This window comes from Apteryx mantelli, chromosome 1 (assembly GCF_036417845.1).
Source record: "Apteryx mantelli isolate bAptMan1 chromosome 1, bAptMan1.hap1, whole genome shotgun sequence".
NCBI lineage: Eukaryota > Metazoa > Chordata > Aves > Apterygiformes > Apterygidae > Apteryx > Apteryx mantelli.
In genome coordinates, this window is record NC_089978.1 from 83,762,375 (window position 1) to 83,782,282 (window position 19,908).

At 39.7% G+C, this 19,908-nt stretch overlaps 1 protein-coding gene across 1 annotated transcript in view; it reads left to right on the forward strand.

Moving 5' to 3' along the window:
* The first annotated feature begins 18,089 nt into the window (after positions 1-18,089).
* FRMPD4 (FERM and PDZ domain containing 4) overlaps positions 18,090-19,908 on the forward strand; it is a 319,255-nt gene continuing 317,436 nt past the window's right edge. The window contains exon 1 of the mRNA XM_067289727.1: positions 18,090-18,196. Coding sequence (XP_067145828.1) covers positions 18,156-18,196 — 41 coding nt within the window. The 5' untranslated portion in view covers positions 18,090-18,155. The remainder of the gene's footprint in view (positions 18,197-19,908) is intronic.

Genomic DNA, 19,908 nt, shown 5'->3' on the forward strand with positions numbered 1-19,908 from the left:
TGCATTCTGTACAGAGGATGTTTTCCAGTTTGATGGTTAACCATTAACTTCCTCATGGTAAAATAACAATTCAGTGTGGTGAATATATTGAATGCTATAGAAAGATAGAGGAATCTTTAAATGGACAAGAGGAGGTCACCCATCACTGGCGCCAACAGTGTGTCTTTTCCAAGTCCTGGCCTGAACTTTGGCTGGAAGGAGTCCATGAGCCTGGTGGTGAATAAGTTGGTTGTGCATAAATACAAATTAAAAGTGTGTGTGTGGGGGGGAAAGGTGATAGAAAAATGAATGGTACATAGCAGCCAAAAAAAAGTTAAAAATTTTTCTTTAATAAGTCTCCATTCTGAAAGTGCTCTTTTTTTTCAATTTTTTTTTAACACTGAACTTATCTACTGCTGAACTAATGCCTGGGACCAGTTAACTGAACTATGGAGAGAATCTAGCACTCAAAATATTAAAAAGTATCTTAATTTTGCAAGTTTCTGAGTAGACACAGTGGTAAATAGCAAATATATTCAATATGAAATACAGGTACTTTAGCATTTTCCTGACCTACAAGGAGAATTTATGGACTTCTGTATGAAAAGATGGTAATGAAGACTTTCTTGGACTATGAAGCTTTAAAAAGAGGATTTTTATATATTTATTTTTTATTAGTGAGATAATCACTTCTGTTTTATACATATATATATATATATACATACACATACAATGAGGCATGAAAGTGGTATTATAGTTAGGTGATATTATAGTACAGAGCAGCAATCAGTGCACCACCAAGACATATAGGTATGCCTCAGTGTGTTTTTGAAGTTGGTGAAAAAGAAACAGAAATTATAATATTAGATAAGTCAAGCAAATGATTCAAAATATATCAAAAAAATAACATTAATGAAAGGCAAAAAATTTGCAAAAAGAACATTACTAAGGTTTTGGAAAGCTGGAACTTTGAACTTTGGGAAGCTGGAACTTTACCAACTGTTGGGAAATAATCAGTAAGAACCAGTCTCATGTATATTTAAGCTTGTCAAATGAATAAGTTAGCTTTGTTCTCTAACCTCATAGTATGTTTTTTTTAAGGCGGTAGAATCAGAAGATGTTAGTGGGCCACACACAAATGTATCCTGCAAAACATATTTAAGATTTTCCAGATTTCAAAGTTGTTATTTGGCAGGGACATTCACTATGCTAAATCATCGTAATTATAACTGCAGTATTGCTTATTTTCTGAGCTACTGTGGCCAGAGCTAGTAGGCAAATGTATCTCACAGCCATAGATATGTACAGTTCCTGAAGCTAATAAACTGATTTATGTAGTATACATCTAGCACACTGAATGTTCTTATCAGATTTTTCATCAGCAGATTCACATAAAGCATCACACCTTTCATTAACTGAGACTTACCTCACATGACTATTAGATTAAGTCTACACAGATAAACATCTGATAAAAAAATGAAGCCAGAATTGACCAAAGCATAAACAAATGAAGGAACCAATTGCAATTGCTAGAGTAGCTATTTTACTGTATCTACACTATAGTTAATCCAAACCCTAGTTAGAAAACATAATCTTGCAATAAAATAAAGCAGTATTGTGTAGTGAGTGTGCTCTCATTCCTGTTAAAGCATACTTATTACAGAGTTTCTATGGCATTTATCTAAATTATTTGACAGTCAGTATGAAAGGGATAATGGATAGAAAACATTTACAAATTATTTTCTTCCGTATTACTCTCCTTTGATGTCTTTCTTTATTTGGTGAATTTAGAATTTCACTTTTAATGTTATTTTAATTAATTTAGAGAAAGTTCTTTGGTCTACTGTAATATAGTTAAAATTCTCTCCAAGTTGTAATTCTAAACTACATTCTAAAGGGTACTATATTTTGAGTATTTTTAAATCACATTGGTCCAAAACAAATCTGCAGTGAAACATCTGTCTAATCACGTTCTTATAGTTACAGAAAGAAAAATAAAATAATGTCCATGGCTCCAATTGTTTTTCTAACAAATTGTCACGTGCTTTTAAAAAAAGTAATTAAACTTTTCAGAAATCTAGTCTTTAATAGGACCTTTGAAATTTTGGTGTTTTTAGTAAGACACGTGACTATCAAAGCCAGCTACTGAAACTGTGCACTGTTTGGTAAATGTATTTTTTATTTACAGTAGGAAGATGTGAAAAATATCAACCATAGAAAAAAACAGTGACAGTCTATGGGGATCTTATTACAGTGTCAAAACAAAACATCTTTCATGTAAATTATGCTGTCATGAAAATAATAATTATGACATAAGAGTGAATGGAGAAACTTTCAACCAGTTAATAAAAAAGCCTGTATTTCTTTGTTTGTGTTGTACCAGCATGTAGCTTTAATAATAGCTTTATCCTTAAACTGGCATGCAATTACCAGTTTCATAGCTTCTGGAACAAATAAGCTCCACAAGTTTACCTGTGATATTTGAAATACAGACTGGATTTTTCAGGAGGCAGATTGATTCGAATCCTTCAACTCAAAAGTCTCATTTTATTCTTGCAAGTTGCAGAGTAATTGGTAGTTTTCCTAAATGCTTTTACTATTCCTATTGTGCAGAGAAGGTGTGTTTTAAAGTTAAATCATAAATTGGAAGGTATAAATGTAGATAACAAGGATGTCTGCACAGGACCCAGCATGGCAGCAGATGTTCCTGTTGGTGAATCTTGTATACATCAGACCTGCAATTAACTTAGATTGTATATAAACTCATAAAATCTATAGACTGAATTGCTGTAGTCCTAAAATGAATTACAGAATCATGGCATACTTTTTTCTTCTTGTTTTTAACTTTGGACCTTAATCCTTCCCACTGTGTTGAAATAATTCTTATATTCCAACATCCGCAGCACCTCTGAGACATCTATGATAATTAATAAAACAAATATAAATAATCTGTTACTTATTGCTTCCTTAAATTGTTGAATTTCTGTCCACTTCAGAGGACTAAGATCTATTACTGACAGATTCCAAGCTCTATACAGTGATTGCTTATGACCTGATATGAATAACTTAGAACTAGAAAACGATGCTGCATCTCAAGCAGGATGTAGAATTGTGTAAAATGTTTGTTTCCAGTTCTGGCAAATTGTGAGATACCACACTACTAACTTGCGTTACTCTGATTTATAGACAAGCCATTGTTGATATTTTTGTAGGTTTTAAACTTGTATCAACACTACTTTCCCTGTCATTCCAAGGTCTGTGCTTTGTAACTAAGCAACTGTGTCACAGAGAGAGGCATAAAAGTATTAGTAATTTTTTAAATTCTCTAAAAATTTTATAGGTACTTCTCTACATTGTTCTTTGTATTTCTCTAAAATGTTGCATAACAAGACAGTTACTGGTTTGTGCCTTCAGTCTACATTGTCTGTATTGACTATATTTATCTATATTGTGAATGATCTGCATAACTTACTTCTGCCTTCAATGCTTGTTAGTAATTACCAGTCATTCCATTTTCCCCCTGTGGGAGTGGATCCAAAAGAATATCATCAGTTGTTCTTCTGCCCCAGTGATTCTTTTGTGTAGGATGCTGCAAAGCTCAGCTTGGTCATTACTCCTTTTCCTCTAAGAGGTCATGAACGTTTTGAGCTGTATTTGCACCACTGGGCTAATGACTCTTCACACAGTGATTTCTCATCTAAATAGAATGAAGGTCTTTCAGTTTTCCCACTGAGCAGGCCAAAATTGGGGTTTGAGCGAGAATTTCTGTTGCAAAGGATAGAGAAAAGATATTGGCAGACTGCTGATAATAGAATTTGTATCTGATCTGACAGCCTTATGAATTTCATTATCAAGTGGTCACACAAAAATTGCGAAAGATCTATCAGCATCTGTGGATAGCAGAGGTTTGTAGCTGATGTCTCACGAGGAAGGTACAAAGTGGGATGAACCTGAATATGTGGAATGAATGTGGAATGAATGTAACATTAAATTCACTCATGGTTTTGTTACCTCTGTATTGTATTAGACCAATATAAATCTCTCAAAGTTACTACTCCTGTTTACTATCCAGAAGGTTCAGTTAGGGAAGAGTATGGCTGCCAACTTATTTCTGTAGATGGACTTGGGAAGTGTATTACTTTAAATAAGACATAGTGCACTCTTATGGAAAAAGTCTGTCACTAGATTAAATTCAAAGTGTTATTTTTGACATAAAAATCCATTTCACGAACGAATTCATGCATGGTTTTTCAAACTGATGAGAATCAAGTTTATACAGAATTACAGTTAATGATAATACATAGTTTGCAATGGGTATTAAGCCTTGTGCTTCAGGGTTTAAGCTCTTCTTTGGTCAAGAAGAGGGATGAGACCTGTGTGTGTGTGTGTGCGTGCGCACATTTGTGTTTGTGTATGCACGGGCAGACTATCTCCCATTTGCTATTATGGAGTTCTTTTGAAGTATAACACTGGAACTGTCAGAGACAGGGGACTGGATCTGGAGTCTAATCCAGCACATCAGCTGCGGAGTGTCCAGGAATCCCCAATTCCTCTGTTTTTAAAGCAGAGGTATTAGAAGTATTATTACTAGCATCTTTGCAGGTTTTATTCAGATCAAATCAAGGGAACATGGTAATGAAATTTCTAGCAGCTGCTTGAGATTAGTCCCTGTTAAGCTTCTACCACTGCTTCTATGGAGGAGCTGTCTCATTTGCAGAGACAAATGGCAAAACATTAGTTTGCATAAAACTGCTCAATGGACAGGGCTTTAACCAACACACGGTAATAAGATGAAGAAATGAAAGGATAGTTGTGCAAGAAGCTGGTTTACTGTGGCATATACAACATAGGCTGCTGCAATGACAGATTTTTAAAGCTTAGGACACAGTGATACTTGTAGAAGATTGACAAAGTACTTTGTAAAAGAATCATATCCAGTTCTGTCAACTGCAGCATCTACTCTTCTCATATTCGTGCTTTATCTGGAAAGCTGTTAGACCCTACAATTAAATATCAGAGAAATAGTGAAAATTGTCTGATGAGTCCAAGGCCATACTTTCTAGCACAGACTGAAGCAGAGAGTTTTATCTTCAGTTATGAAAAAGCCTCCCTTCAGTTATGAAAAAGCCTCCATACATTCCTCTGAAAATGTAAGAGGCTGAAAATAGGAGTAAATATAGCTAACATTCACAATGACATATTCCTCCATTTTCAAGCCCCTTTATTGTGTCTGATTTATGAAGGGAAGATTTCAGATAAAACAGTTTTTGCATTTCTGATTTTTAGGTAATTTTCACTAAGTTGTGCCTGGAATGAGTCCATGGAAATTTGTACGAGATGCATAAGGTGGATTTAGTTGAGTTCACAGTGGATACTTAAGGAATATGTTGTTTACTTCTTTCCATTTTGTACGTATGCATTTGGAATTGTGGCTGGTAGACATCAGATTAACCCACTTTGTCTCCTATCTACAGAAAGGGAATAAGAATCATCTTTCCTATTCTAAAAGTGTTCTGAGAAATTTTTATATTTGTATAAATGTTAAGTTCCCCATATTACTGCATCCAAGGTTGCCAGTGCACTTGTTTATTTTTAATCTTGTAATATCTTGTGTTTTATTTTCTCACAAACTTAATTTTTTGATAAATGTGATTGCCTGAAAACTCTGATGCCACTAAATGTAAGTTTCCAGCCCTCAGGTTTGCAGATGAAAGCTTGAAAACATTAACTGAGAGCTCTCTAACACCTTAGAGACCAGAAGGGAAACAAATTAGAATGCATTAGTTTTTAAAATATTTTTTAAAGACAGTCTCATCATGTTTTGGCCTCTGATTCATGATTTCTGAATGTTTGAGCTGGTAACATGTGCATGCTGCAGTGTATAGACATGAAGAATCTGAGTTAATGGTTTGTGCCTAGGTTTGCTTTATTATAGATTTTTATTCATGCACATTTCCTATTTGACTTAATTGGATATTCTGCCTGAGCCAGACCATTGGATTGTTAACTCTTCAGGTCAGAGACCTTAACAATCTTTGCAGTCTTTTGACCACATAGTCTTCCCATGCTCTGTAAGTGTAAGTAATAACCTTAATAAACTTGCCAGAGCTCTTTAGGACCTCTTTCATCTATCATTTGTATTTAGCTTTCCATTTAAAACTATACCTACATTTAAATAAGGCTAGATGCTTTGATTTGAACGGTGTGGCAAATCACTCCAGTTTGCCCAGATATGTCTATACTTCAAATGACTGCAGTCTTATTGCTATTGTACAGTTTATCTCCATTGCAAAGAGGGTTTCAATTATTTTAATGCTGAACAGAAAGAATGCAAGTGTGAAGAAAAATGTATCAATCCAGAGAGAACTGGACCCAAAGGGACAGAATACTTGCAAAAGCGTAACAACAAGGAGGAAGCTAGATAAGTGTGCTGTGTTGAACAAGTGCCAGGAGATTCAGAATTACCTTTGGCAGGATACACTATCTCAAACTGTATTGAGGAATGAGGGCAAAACTGCACAATAGTGAGCAACAACAGCAGAGTGTGTATTCAACCATGGAAGGTCCTGTATTTGGTGTAATGGGTACTTCTCTTAACGCAGCTTACAAGATGACTGTAGTCATTTGTTCTTCTCCCTTTACTATTCCACTGACTTTGACTGTCAAACTGTCGGATGGCCCGTGCTTACCTGAGTCTAGACACTACCTGACACACCTAAGTTAGGGGCATAACCTCTGTTGGGGAGATGGAGACACACACACTGCACTAAAATACAGGTCAGACCTTAGGTGGGCAGAGCTACCTTCAGGAAAGGCTTCTCTCCACTGACTGTGCAGGGACCCTGAGAGAACGACAGTTGTAAGGTGACTTTTAGGTAGGTGGAGTGAATCTGGGTTCATTCTTCACAAATAGACAGCAAACAGCTTAAGCAGGAAGCTGATATGGGTAGCGGTCATGACCCCCACTGTGCGGTTCTAATTCATCTTCATACTGCAATGACTTTTTGACAATTTGGCCATTCATCCAGCAGAGGCATAAGAGAAATGGGCCCTGGAGGATTGCCAGCACTACTGAATTTGCCTGACAGATAACCAGAATAATTCATCACGTGGATGATCTGGTACAAATACAGATATATTTTTAATTTTGTATGTTTTAAAAAACCCAACCTTTTGACACGTTTTCGAACTATACTAAAACAGTTTTGTCCTGAGGCAGTATTAAACCAGATGTCATAGGTCTCTCTCAATTTTTGTATCAATTTCTTTAAGCAGTCTTAAACTATGACATTTGGTATTCAAAGTCTGGGGCAGACTTAACTTGAAGTTTCAGAATGGGCCTGTGTTGGGCATTGATTGATTTGTTTCTTCCAAGTATGTGCTGTCTTCTTTTTAAAAAGAGGGATCTCCTGGGGGAAGGGGATGTTGCTCTTAGGGCTACTGAGAGTCCTCAAAAAGAGAAGGCTCAAGAAACTGCAGGATGAAGTAAGCAAGAAAGAGAATTATAGCAGGGAGGCTGCAGCTCATGCATGGATTGAAAGACTGCAGTGAGGATCAGAGAGCAGCCTGGCAGGCTCTGGAGTTGAAGGCGAGAATTTCTGAGGGACTAGAGTAGACAAAGCAGAGTTTGCTGCCATTCAGCAAGTTATTAAGTTAGTTGCTATCATGGACTAGCTTTCAAAACACACTGGATTTGGAAGAACTGTGTACAAGCTTTTTTATTTCTGCTTATGTCTTCTTTTGTCTCATTTTAACAAGTTACATTTGTAGTTGTTATTCAGATAAAACTTTTTTTTTAATGAGCTTAAAGGTCATACAGTCATCTTGTGGGAACACATTCCAGTAGGAGGCCTTGGCACTTCTACCTCAGTGGTTTGGCCAAACTGGGATCCTGTCATAAATATATGGCTAATTCCTGGCTCAGTGTCAGTTGAGTCTTTGGCCCATATTTTGAAAGAGATTTTCCAGATAAACACAAAAATTGGTTGACCAAACTCTCAAAAGCACTTTACATACAGCAGTGCAGCAGCATGTTACATATGCAAAAAGGAGCTGTTCACTGTTATAATCGTTTGGAAATCTGCTTTCTCTTGCATGCTTGCTACACTTCCTGATTAATATTTTTAATTCATTGGCACAGCAGCAGATTATTTTCATTCAGTGTCTTGAATGGAAAAAGACAACCTGTATTCTGAAACTGTGAGTTAGTATCAGCCCCTCTACAGGCTGCAAAAGGAATTGAGGTAGCTTGTGAATATTAGAAAAAAAATGTTTATTTGAAAAAGAAAATACTTACTATAAAATGATAAAATTCTAAAATGTACTGTACTATGGTGAATAATTAAGAAATGCATGTTCAAATTACACAATATTATATTTGCAAAATTTACCCATTATTTAGGTTTTCAAACATTACACAAAAGCAGAAAAACAAAATGAGATTGCACATTCAAAAAGTTTGAACTAGATGATCCTTAAAAAATCAGGTTACTTCACCATGTCATACAGATATCAAATACTATACACTAAGATCCCAGCTTTTCTAATTATGGTTATAATTTGCTTTGCCCTGTCACAAGAAGCAAAGAATGCAGTAAGACATCCAACTGAGAAACACAGAACTTGCCCTGTTAGATCTATTAACAGTTAAATCACAGAATCACAGAACCACAGAATGACAGAATAGTTGGGGTTGGAAGACACCTCTTGAGATCATCTGGTCCAACCCCCCTGCTCAAGCAGGGCAGCTAGAGCGGGTTGCCCAAGACTATGTCCAGTTGAGTTTTGAATATCTCCAAGGACAGAGACTCCACAACCTCTCTGGGAACACAGTTCCTGTGTTCAACCACCCTCACAGTAAAGACATGATTTCTTAGGTTCAGCTGGAATTTCCTGTGTTTCTGTCTGTGCCCATTGCCTCCCAGCCTGTCGCTGGGCACCACTGAGAAGAGTCTGGCCCTGTCTTCTTTACATCCTCCCATCAGATACTTATAAACATTGATCAGATTCCCCCTGCGCCTTCTCCAGGCTGAACAGTCCCAGGTCTTTCACCCTCTTCTCCTGTGAGAGATCCTCCAGTTCTTTAATCATCTTTGTGGCCCTTGCTGGGCTTGCTCCAGCAGGTCCATGTCTTTCTTGCACTGCAGAGCCCAGACCTGGGCACAGCACTCCAGCTGTGGCCTCACCAGTGATGAGCAGAGGGGAAGCAAAAATCCTGAAGCAAAAGTGATTTTTAGCTTTTCCAAAAGTATTTGGACTTTTTTAGGATTTTCTCTTTTAATTTTATGGGCAAATATCTCATGGACCCATACAACTCAAGTGTTTGCTTGAGTAAAGTAAGAAAATGCAGATATGCACAAAGCTAACTTTGAAAGAGCTGTCCTGGGAAAAAAAAATGCTTCTGGCATATTGTAAACATATATTTGTAGTGATCTCAGCAGAGAAAGTGAAGAAGCCATTAATAGGACAACATTTATAACATCTTAAAACCACTCATAAGGCACTCATTGGGTTGATTCAAATCTGTAGCCACAGTGTATTTCAGGGAAAATAAAGTGAGCATCTCCTTTCCCCATCCCCCCCTCCTTACTGCTTCTCTGCAAGAAAAAAGAAAAATCTCATTTAGATCTGTGTTCCTTGCTGCATGAAGCAGCAAGCTTCTTGGCAGTTTCACTGATATTTTTCTGGCTGCTAAGCTTCAAAATAGTTCTGAACCTCAGCCATTTTATAAGGCTAGTAGTGATTTGAAAATACCAATGCTTGTGGTTTATATGGAACAAGTCCTGATTTCTTAGACCCTACTGAAAATCCGCTCACCTGTGACTAACTGAGACACAGCTAAAGAGATAGGGCAAGCAGTGAGAACTTGTGTATTGGTGTAAGAATGTTTTTCCACCAGCTTTGTAGAAATTGTGCTAGGTTTCTTTTTGAAAGAGCTAGGGATATCTGGTAAGTATGTCACTGCTCTTTCATGAAACAGAATCACTTTTAATTCTTATTATTATTACATTAGGATGTAAAATACTTATCAGTATAAGATCTGGGTGCACATCACAAAATTTAGATCAGAATTAAGCAACCATTTCTGTGACAACCCCCACATAGCACCAAAATAGCTACTCTGAAAAGGAGTGATACGAGGCAGATGATTAAATGTCAGTGAATTCTAAAGACTGTTTCTATTAGAGAGCACAAAGAAAGTGATCTTGCATTGTGCTCTAAAATGTCTCTACCCTGTAAGCTCATCTGCAGAGACCGATGACTCTTACGCTGTGCATTGCCTCATTGACACTCTTTTGGCTCCAGAAGGTGCGTATGTCCACTTGTGTGAATCAATGTACATGATCAAGGCTTCAGTGGCTATGATGAGGACTTAAATGTTTAGGGGGAAAGAATCACATGAATGGTCTCCCTGGAAAATGCTCTGCAGCTGATCTCTTTGCTTTCAGCTTTGGAACAAGAGCGCTGCAAAGAGGTAAGGGTAAGGCAGCTCTGAAGCAATGGGCACGGAGACAGTATAGGTCCTTGCATTTCACCTGGAGTGGAGCTGGCAGCCAAAGCAGAGAGTACAGGTGTAAGACACTTTTGTCAATCTTTCTTAATGATCTGGCAAACAGATTTTGGTTAGCAGAAAATATGACACAAGTGCCTTCACCTGCAGTTTACTCACCCTCCTCCCCCTGCTCATAGGCCATTTGCTGATGGGTATGGCAACACTTACTTGCTAATACCTCCTAACCAAAAGCATTAGGTATTATGCAGTGGGGTAAACAAATAATTTCTGAACTGTGCTGTATTTACAGAATACTTCTTGATGGCTGTAGTGAATTTCTAAAAACTGTGCACACTTTCCCAAGAAAATTCTGTGTGCTTTATGGTATGTTATCCCTTTAAGCTTTGAAGCTTCCATTAGTCTTTCCATGCATCTGATTCCTATGATAATTCTTCTCTAATATTTACTGTTAAGCAGCATTAGGGCACTTAGTTTCTGTTCTAGAAGCACAGCATAGCCTGAACAAAATGAAAATCCCCAATGATTCTTACCAATGGTCACTTGAATAATCAGAAATGCATTGAGCCCCGAGGACTCCTTATCATGTTATTCAGTATTCTGAACAAGTAACTACCTTACTCTATTTTGTTCTGCAGACAGACTTGCAGTCTTCTCTTCTACCTGGAAGAAACAGCATTCTTAATGCAAGCCACATAATATACTTGCCTGTACACACCTTTTATACATTCTGTCATTCTGAAACCAAACCCTGATTCACACAGACTGACTTTTCCATTGGCACTATGGAATAGCATATGCAGTACACTGTAACTCGCCTAAGCTAAGAATAACTATCATACTGTCTGAGACCTCACATAATTCATGGCTCTAGATTAATCCTGCTATTAAGGTCAAAAAGAATGCATTTTAGTGGATAAAAAATGGTGTGCATTATGTTTAAAAATATAGGCTGAAAATTTCAAATGTACATGATGAAGTTTGGCACTTCAGATACTCAGGCAGTCATGTATAAGCTGCTTGGTTTTTAGAACTAGCAAATTCTTTTTCATTTGTGAATGTTTAGTATTACTGACAAGTAGGCCACCTATCTTCAAGTGCCTAAATATGGACTGAGAAAACTAGGTTTTGGCATACACTATGCCACATACACTATGTCTGTGAAGTTTCTATTCATTGTGAATTTTTTTTTCCCCTCTCAGTATAGGTTATTTTGCTCTTTCTCTTATGAAATCACTTTTTTCCCCTCAGCTCAGATGGTAGCAGATATTTCCCAGGAAGATCTACATAGAACAAAAGCTTGCAATGTCTCTTGAGTTTCATGGTAATGCCCTATTCTGACAGGGAAAAAAGTATTTTGTGTTATTAGACTGACAAGCTGGCAAATTTACAAGCCATAATTGAAATCATATTCTCGTACTAGCGGATAATAAACAGTACAAAATATTTCTGAAGATTTTAAACATGAGACCATAAACAAAGAATCTCCACTGCCAATAAATTTCTAATACAACTATCCTGTCCTCTGTTTTGATGATGTCTTAATACAAAATAGAATATGCCTCTGATTTTTAAAAATCACTATTAATTTGATCATTTTAGTCACAACTGAAGAATATAATAGATAATTCAAGGAAGGATTCACTGGTAGTTTTTTTTTTAATATTTTATTTATTTTAAAATGCCTACTTTTTTCATTTTTCCTAATGTTGCCATAAAATTTTCAGTCTCTGCACTATTTTGGTTGAAGTATCAAAAAGACAGATTGCAGAATTTAGATTTGCCTTCAGACAGGGTGGATGAGGTTTTTACTTTTCCCTCAGTTTTCCTTTTACTGTAAATACATTTGAGCACTTACATGCACATTAACATTTAACATTTCTTTTTTTTCTGATTCATATTCATATATTTTCTTTTCTAAGCGTGATTCGCTGAAGTCATATTTATTCAAACGACGCTTAAGCACATGCTTAATTTTGTAGCTGGTTCAAGTTATGTTTTAGACTAAGTGATGTTATGAATCGGGCTGATAAGCATGTTAAAGGTTTTCCTGAATGGCATCTTTTGCCAGTAGAAGATAACTCTGTTCTCTCCATATTGTGTTTTGAATATTTCATACTTATCCATTACAGAAAAATGAATCCTTTTTTTATGAAGACCAGTTTATTTTAAAAGAACTAATGCTTTAGTATTGTCTTATTCATTGAAGCAGAAAATATTACTATCTTTATTTTGGCTAAGGTCCCATTCCTTAACTTGGTCTTGTCTGTGTGTTGCAACATATGAAAACAATTTTTTTAATATCAGATTCAATATGCTGTAAGACGTTTTAGTTCATAACAGCAACCAGTAGTTTTTGTTCACCGTCTTTTTTAAACAACCTGCTTGTATAGCTTTGACTATGTATGCCTGGCTTCAGCAAAATGGTTGCACCAATTGTGGAATCCTTGCTTATTTTGTTCCATCCAATGCAGTATCTTTTAGGCTGTTGTTCAGGAACCACAAATGTTGGAATGTACTAACTTAACCATCCTCTGGATTTCTTTGTTTCCTGAATGGCAAGAAAGAAAATAACCTTATCTGCTATTATTTAAATTTTCAATTATTTAGGATTTAATTTTGAATTTCTATGTGTATCACATCTACTGCACTAAATTATGTAGCGAAAATGAAACCTTTAGAGCTTAACAGTTTACATGAGTCAATAAAAAAATTATGCCTGATAAAACTCTATTCAATAAAAGTGCCAAAACTGATGTGTAGAAGCTGGGTGTACTGATTCAAGGAAAGTGGAGGGACTTCTTGATAACACTCTAAATGTGGACACAGAGAAAATCTATAACTGTTATAATATTTTTATATGGACTTGCATACTATATGGATAATAAGCACTGGGATAAACAAACAGTTTCTAAAAAGATCCATGTTTTGAAGCTTCAAAGCTGAAAAAATGAATGTAATGGTTTGAAATACAAGTAGACCAGAAAACTACTACAGAACTTACTAGCATGACACAGTCATAAACAACTATCTCTACCAATAACATTCAGTAAGTACCAGACCACAATATCAAAATGGTATCTTTCCTTGGAACTTCAGGTTTCAATACCAGCTCTGTACTAACATCTCATTAGCCAATGGCTTTTATTGTCACACTCCTTTAAACATTTATGCCATTTGGATATAAGTAATATCATCAAGCACTACCAAAAAATCATGGAACCTTCAGCTGTTATCTCAGGAGGTAAAATGTCATTCTAACCTGATGAATTAAAATCCATCCTAAAGGTGAAATACCTTTTTAAGTATCTTTTTAAGATTCCAAATCATAAAAAAAAGACTAGTCTTAAAAAAATTGTAGAGAGAGATTTTTAATTGAGAGGAAAACTTCCAAGACCTCCAAAAGTATTAAAATGAAAAACTGGACTTCAGTCATTTCCAGAGGTTTCATTTTATGTCTTTGGTGGGGGATTTTACCTATCTTCCTTTAAATTATCTAGGATCAAATTGTACTAACCCAAATGTAGTAAAACAAACATTATTGGTCAAACTACAGGGCTAAAAAAGTTTGTGCAGTGTGGTATCCAGGAGAGTCCAACTCATATTCTTCTTTGAGCATTTGGTGCCTCAGAATGAAGAAAGAAAAATCCTAAAACACAGCAACACGCAAATAAATGGGTTTTGATCTCATTCATAAAGATATTTACATCCCATCTTCACAGCAGTTTCCCTAGGACCCAAGCAATTTAGATGTTTGAAAAAATTAATAGTTTTTAGAGTGATTTAATTGGTTTTATGTTATTAATAAGTTAAGATGCCAAAACATTCCTACATGCATTACATATGTCTGTCACTTCCTTTAGAACAAAGGGCATTATAAAATGAGGCAGACTGCTTTCTCTACAAATGAAACTATACACAAAACTGCCATAATATGTGAAATTAAGGCTTTTACTGGCCCATGATCTACAGTAGGATACTATGATTACACAAAACATTAGTATTAAGTGTTCTAATTGAATTACTTCAGGCAAAAGTAATAAAAAGGTCATAGTATACCATAACAAAGCATCCTCAAAAATAAAGACTTAGAATTCTACTCTAAAAAAAAAAAAGATAAAATTTAGCCAGGAATTGATATCAATTTCCTGGTTTAAGATTAGGAACTTTATGTTCAATTATTGTTTGTTACTGAGATACTAAATACACGTTGTTCTGCTGTCTTGGGCTGTCCTCATTCAGTATTTACATGTACCTTTGTCACCCACAAATGTGTTTATCTGACCTAATTTTAGGCCTCTAGAAGACAGGCCTCTAGTCGAAGATGGGCATCTAGGGCCTCCTCTCTACTGGAGCTGACAGAAAAAATAAAGTATCTCCAAAGGGCAATTCATGTCACTTTTTTTAGAATGAGATGTGTTGGAGTGATAGGTGCCCATCCACCACAGAGACAGGGGATGATTAACTGAGGCTGGAACCCTAATTTTTGGTAGTTAGTGAGAAGAATCCCACACCAGTGACTAAAAAATATGAAAGTATTTGCAAGAGTTCAGTCATGACATTGTTTAGTTGATGTATCCTGCAAATGAAGGGATAATACCAAAATGTGATGTTCATTTACAGATGATAGCTCTAAAACCAGTCCAAACTATGTATATTAATTGATGTCTACTCATGACATAGACAGAACAATGTCCTCCACCTTGCTTCTTTGGGTTGGCAGGTTTTATCCTTTCCCTGCAGCTGAAATATAGTTTTATATCTGGTTGCTGTGACACCAGAGCCCAAAGAACCATGAATGAAATTTTGAGACTGATACCCCAATCTCCACCCCCATGCGTGATTCCCACATAGCACAGCTCCAGAAAGCTACCAGTATTTAGCACAGTTGGAACAAGTAGACTTGTTTGGGTTCTCTGTTCATGTCTGCACATCTGGGAATAAGACTTGCTATTAATGGATCTCCAGGGTGTCGGCTGTCCCAACAGTATCTCCACAGCCATTCTGGACAATTTGTACTGTTGCAATCATTTCCACTCAGGAAAACAAAAATATCAAAGCAATTATAATCATAGCAATACTTCTTCTATCTGTTTGGAATACCAAGAAAAGAGATAAAAATAATTTCAGTTCAGTTTCAAATTTTAATGAGTTTCTGTTAAGGCCAGTCATTTTGGGTACTGCACCCTCTGTTTATCACACTGATACATTTATAAACAGCAGTCTTTTCACCCCTTAGTCTTTGTTTTGGTAGGCTAAGCTCTTTCAGCCTCTTCTCGTAAGGCAGACTCTTCATTACCTTTAACATTCTTTTAGCATTTTTCTGCACCTGCTCTCATTTTCCTCAAACGTACTTCTTGAATGAGCTGAGTGTAGCATTTATGGTCAGATCTTATGCTTTCTGCTTTTCTATCTCTACTGGAAATATCTCAGTTGATGCATCATAGGATCATATTTGCCTTTTCACCAAAAGACCTTGAAAGCATAGAAATTCTACAGAACCCTTAAAGCGTCTTCACTTCTGTAGCTCTCACCACTATGCTTTGAGGCACCTTTGTGTGGTAAACCTTGGAGTGTAAAGTACTCAAGATAGGGACCTTGTTTGATACAGAGCATATGTCCCTAATTTTATATATGGTATATCATTTCATCAGCTTCAGTTAGCTTTATAGGATCTTGGCCTATCTCCTTAGTCTATAAATAAATAATGACAGTTTTATAAATAACACAGTTTCTAACCAGCTGAAACTGTGTTATCTTTGTAATTTTTGCCAATCAGTAGAAGAATGTGAATGACAGGCACAGGTTCTACAGTTTTAAAAAATCTGGTATAACAATAAATAAATATAGTTACATGTAAGAACCACATAAATATTTTGATGTACTAGCATAAAGTATTTCATAAGGTATTTTAGAATATGCACAAACCATTTACATCTATGGTAGGTCTGCAAGTGTTTTAAGCTGGCTGTTCAATGTTCTCCCAGTGTAAATAGATGATCAATCATTCCTTGTTACTGTTTTAAAGAATAGTTTGAAACATGATGCACAGCAAGTGTTCGTACTGCCTGTTCTTTTTGTTCCCTTATCAATAAAAGTTTTAATATTAAAAAAAAATGCATTTTTTTTTCTGGCTGCTAGAGTCTAAATATTGGGCTCTACTGTCATTTCTGAAATTTTTGGTTGGTGAGAGAGTTAAGGTGCAAGCCTCCAAAAGAGACAGAAACTGCGGGAAGTAAAAAGCATACCAATCTGTTTAGCAAATAAAGACACAAATAAAAACACTAAAGTGGAGAATATGCATTCCCATGCTGAGAATTATTGTACCGTAGTGTAGAGCTTTGAAGCATATCTTTGTGTGAAGATGAATTTGAATTTCTCCAGGCTCCTGTCCTGCTCACTCACAGGAAGCTTATGGACAGCAGTTAAACTCCAGTGCCTATTTTGAAGCTTTATACAGGGCAGAAGCGCAAGACAGCGTGTCTCCTTGCGCTCTTGTGTACATCAGGACAAATCGGCTACACCATTTTCCACATGGAATGAGGAATGCTTGATTTTAACTATGTTGCCATGACTCGGCCTTGCAGTGCTCCTGCCACAACCAGGAGTTTCTTACGTGGCATGGATAAAGAAGCCACAGGATGGTGACAACCTCCTCTAGTGACAGCAGGGCAGTGAATTTGCCACTCTGTTGCCTGTCAGTGGTCCATGGCTGAGGAACATCTAATGCTTTGGCTGGAGGCTACCAGAGCTTGCCTCTGCCCCAGGGGGAAGTATGGCCAGACAGTGAAGCATGATCCCTGAGGAGAGATCCTCAGGGGTGGAAGAGGGCTGTCTGCTTCCCCCAACTTTTGCTTTCAGAGGAGGAATCTGGGCAGTGGCCTTCTTGCAAGGACCAGGGTGCTTCTCCCGGGCTGGGGAGGAGCCTTCTCCCCCTCACCAGGGCTGCCCTTCCCCTCTCCCCGGGGCCAGCCTGCCCCAAGGGAAGGGCAAGCGTGCGGAGAGGTGCCCCCGGCCCGGCCCACCTCCCCTCGGCCCCCGCTCGGCCCCTCGGCCCGGCCCGGCCCGGCCCGCTGCCAGCGGCTGCAGCGCCGCCTCGGGCGGGAGCCAGCGGGCGGCGCTCGCCCGGGCAGCCGCCGCCTGCGCGCTCCGCTCCCCCACAGGAGGGGGAGACATTGCCGGCGAGAGGAGAAACTCCCCTTTCCCGCCCTCCACCTTCTTTCCACCTTGCTTATCCCCCCCCTGCCCGCCGCCCTTCGCCGCCTTCCTCCGCCGGGGATACTGCAAAGAGGCGGCGGAGCGCGGCCGCCTTCCCCTCAGCCTCCCGGTGCGCGGGGCGGCGGGGGCCTGGGCCGGCGGCCACGGCGCCCTGCTCATGCCTTGAGTTACCCGGCGGAGGGGGCACGGGAGGCAGCGCGAGGAGCGGGGGAGGGAAGGAGGAGGGGGGGGGAGGGAGGGCTGCGCGCAGATGAATGCCGCTCCTGCGAGATGCTGCACGCCCAGCTCCCTGCCGGAGGGGGGTAGCAGCCTCCGCCGCCGGCTCCTGCCTTTGCAAGGGCTGTTGCTGCCGCTGGACGCAACCTTCTCCCCGACATGGAGCTGCTGCTGCCGCTACCGCTGCTGGAGTGAGTGAGTGAGTGACGGGCAGAGCTGGCCGGCTGCATGGATGGATGTGTTTAGCTTTGTGAAGATTGGGAAGCTCTCCGGGTAGGTGTCCGCCGCCACCCGCGGGCGTCCCGCGGTAGCGGGCGCTGCCCGTGCCCGTGCTCGCCGGGGGCGGGAGGGAGGGAGAGAGGGCGCTGGGGGCTGCCGGCCGCGGCGCGCTCAACTTCCCTGGCGCCGGGGCGGAGGTCTCGGGGTCGGGGTGCGGGCTTTCGGCGCTTGCTGCCCCGGCGCCTGCGGAGGGTCACGCCGGTGGCTCTGTGCTGTTGGGCTATTTCCCTCCCCCCCCCATCTTAAAATACAATAAACGTGTCCCGTGGCTGGTGCTTCTTGCTGCAGCGAAGCTGGGGTTATCCAGAGCGCTGGCCGCGCTGAAGCGGTCAGATGGGAACTGTTTGGGAAACGTAAAAGCGGCGACAGGAGCCGGGACCGGGCTCCAGCGGGGTGGGGGGACACGCGCTGCTTCCGTGCCGCTGCCTGCGGGTGAGATGCGGGGGGCGGCGGTTAGCGGCGGTTAACGGTCGCCGCGGGCGCGCGCTGCTGGGGGTGGGGGCGGGGGCGAACTTGTGAGGGCGCGGGGCACCGCCTCGCCGCGGCCCCGGCCCCGGCCCGGGGGCAGCGGCGCCCCCTGCCCCGCGCCTCGGCCTCCCGCGCCCGCTGCGCGCCCGCTTTGGGGCACGCCGGGTCGTACACGAGCGGTATTTTTAGAGAAGTGGTGAAATCATCGTCAGCTCTAAGCGCTGCCCTTCTGCTGCTTCACATGATAGGCGCTGGGGAGTGAGCGGGTTTGGCGTCTGTCATCCCTTGCTGGCTGGGCATGTACTTTTTGTTGCTTAAATGGGTGTTTAATGAGGATATCTTTCTCTTTTCGAATAACCCTTCCTTTTAGTAACCTCCGACTGCTGGTCTCTGTCTGTAGACTGTTGCATTCACAGCTAGTTGCCAGGCCCAAGGCTACACAGATGGACAAAGAAGCACAGTAGTCTCTATTAAAAATGTTTTCACTGTAGTTAAACATAATTGGAGGTAACTCTTCTCAGTAACATGGGAAATCACACTTTATCTCAAAGATACAGTATAGAAGTGCTCGAGTTGCAGGATTTTCCTGGGTTTTGGTGTGGATAATCTTCCTGAAGGAGTTAGCATTGATCACTGTAACTAGGAGTGTTTTGAATTCTTATGATTCAGTAGTTAGGACACCATAGTTACCATATCCACTTCTGTTTATGAAGCGTAGACTGAAATTGGATGTTGTACAAAAGGGAGAAAGGCCTTGTTAAAGAAATACAAAAGGTAGTTTGCTTCAGTGACGTTCAGGTAGGGAGCTTGTCAAAATGACAGATGGTCTTTAAAAACAAATAGTGCATGGCTGGAAGTTACAGAATGCCACAGGTGCAAGCCTAACCTTTATCCCCCAAATTTCCCACAATTGCACCTGGCTGTGATTACAGCTCTGCTTGTGGCAATGCCCTCACCGAACAGCTGCTGTCACTCAACCACATCGTTGTCTCATCCTGCTCAGAGCAATTTTACATGATGTAGCAGCTAAAACACTAGTGGCCTGCTCAGCTTTCTTTGGTTTGTGTTCCCAGCTGATGCCACTAGAGCTGCAACAGCTGTAACTACAATGGAAACTTCGAGGAGAGGGAAAATATACTAGTATAGATAAGGAGCAGGTCATGTAGTATGATATTTATTTTCAGCTATGTTGAATTGCTGGGCTTCTGTTTGTTTGAGAGCAGAGTTTTAAAGCCCTC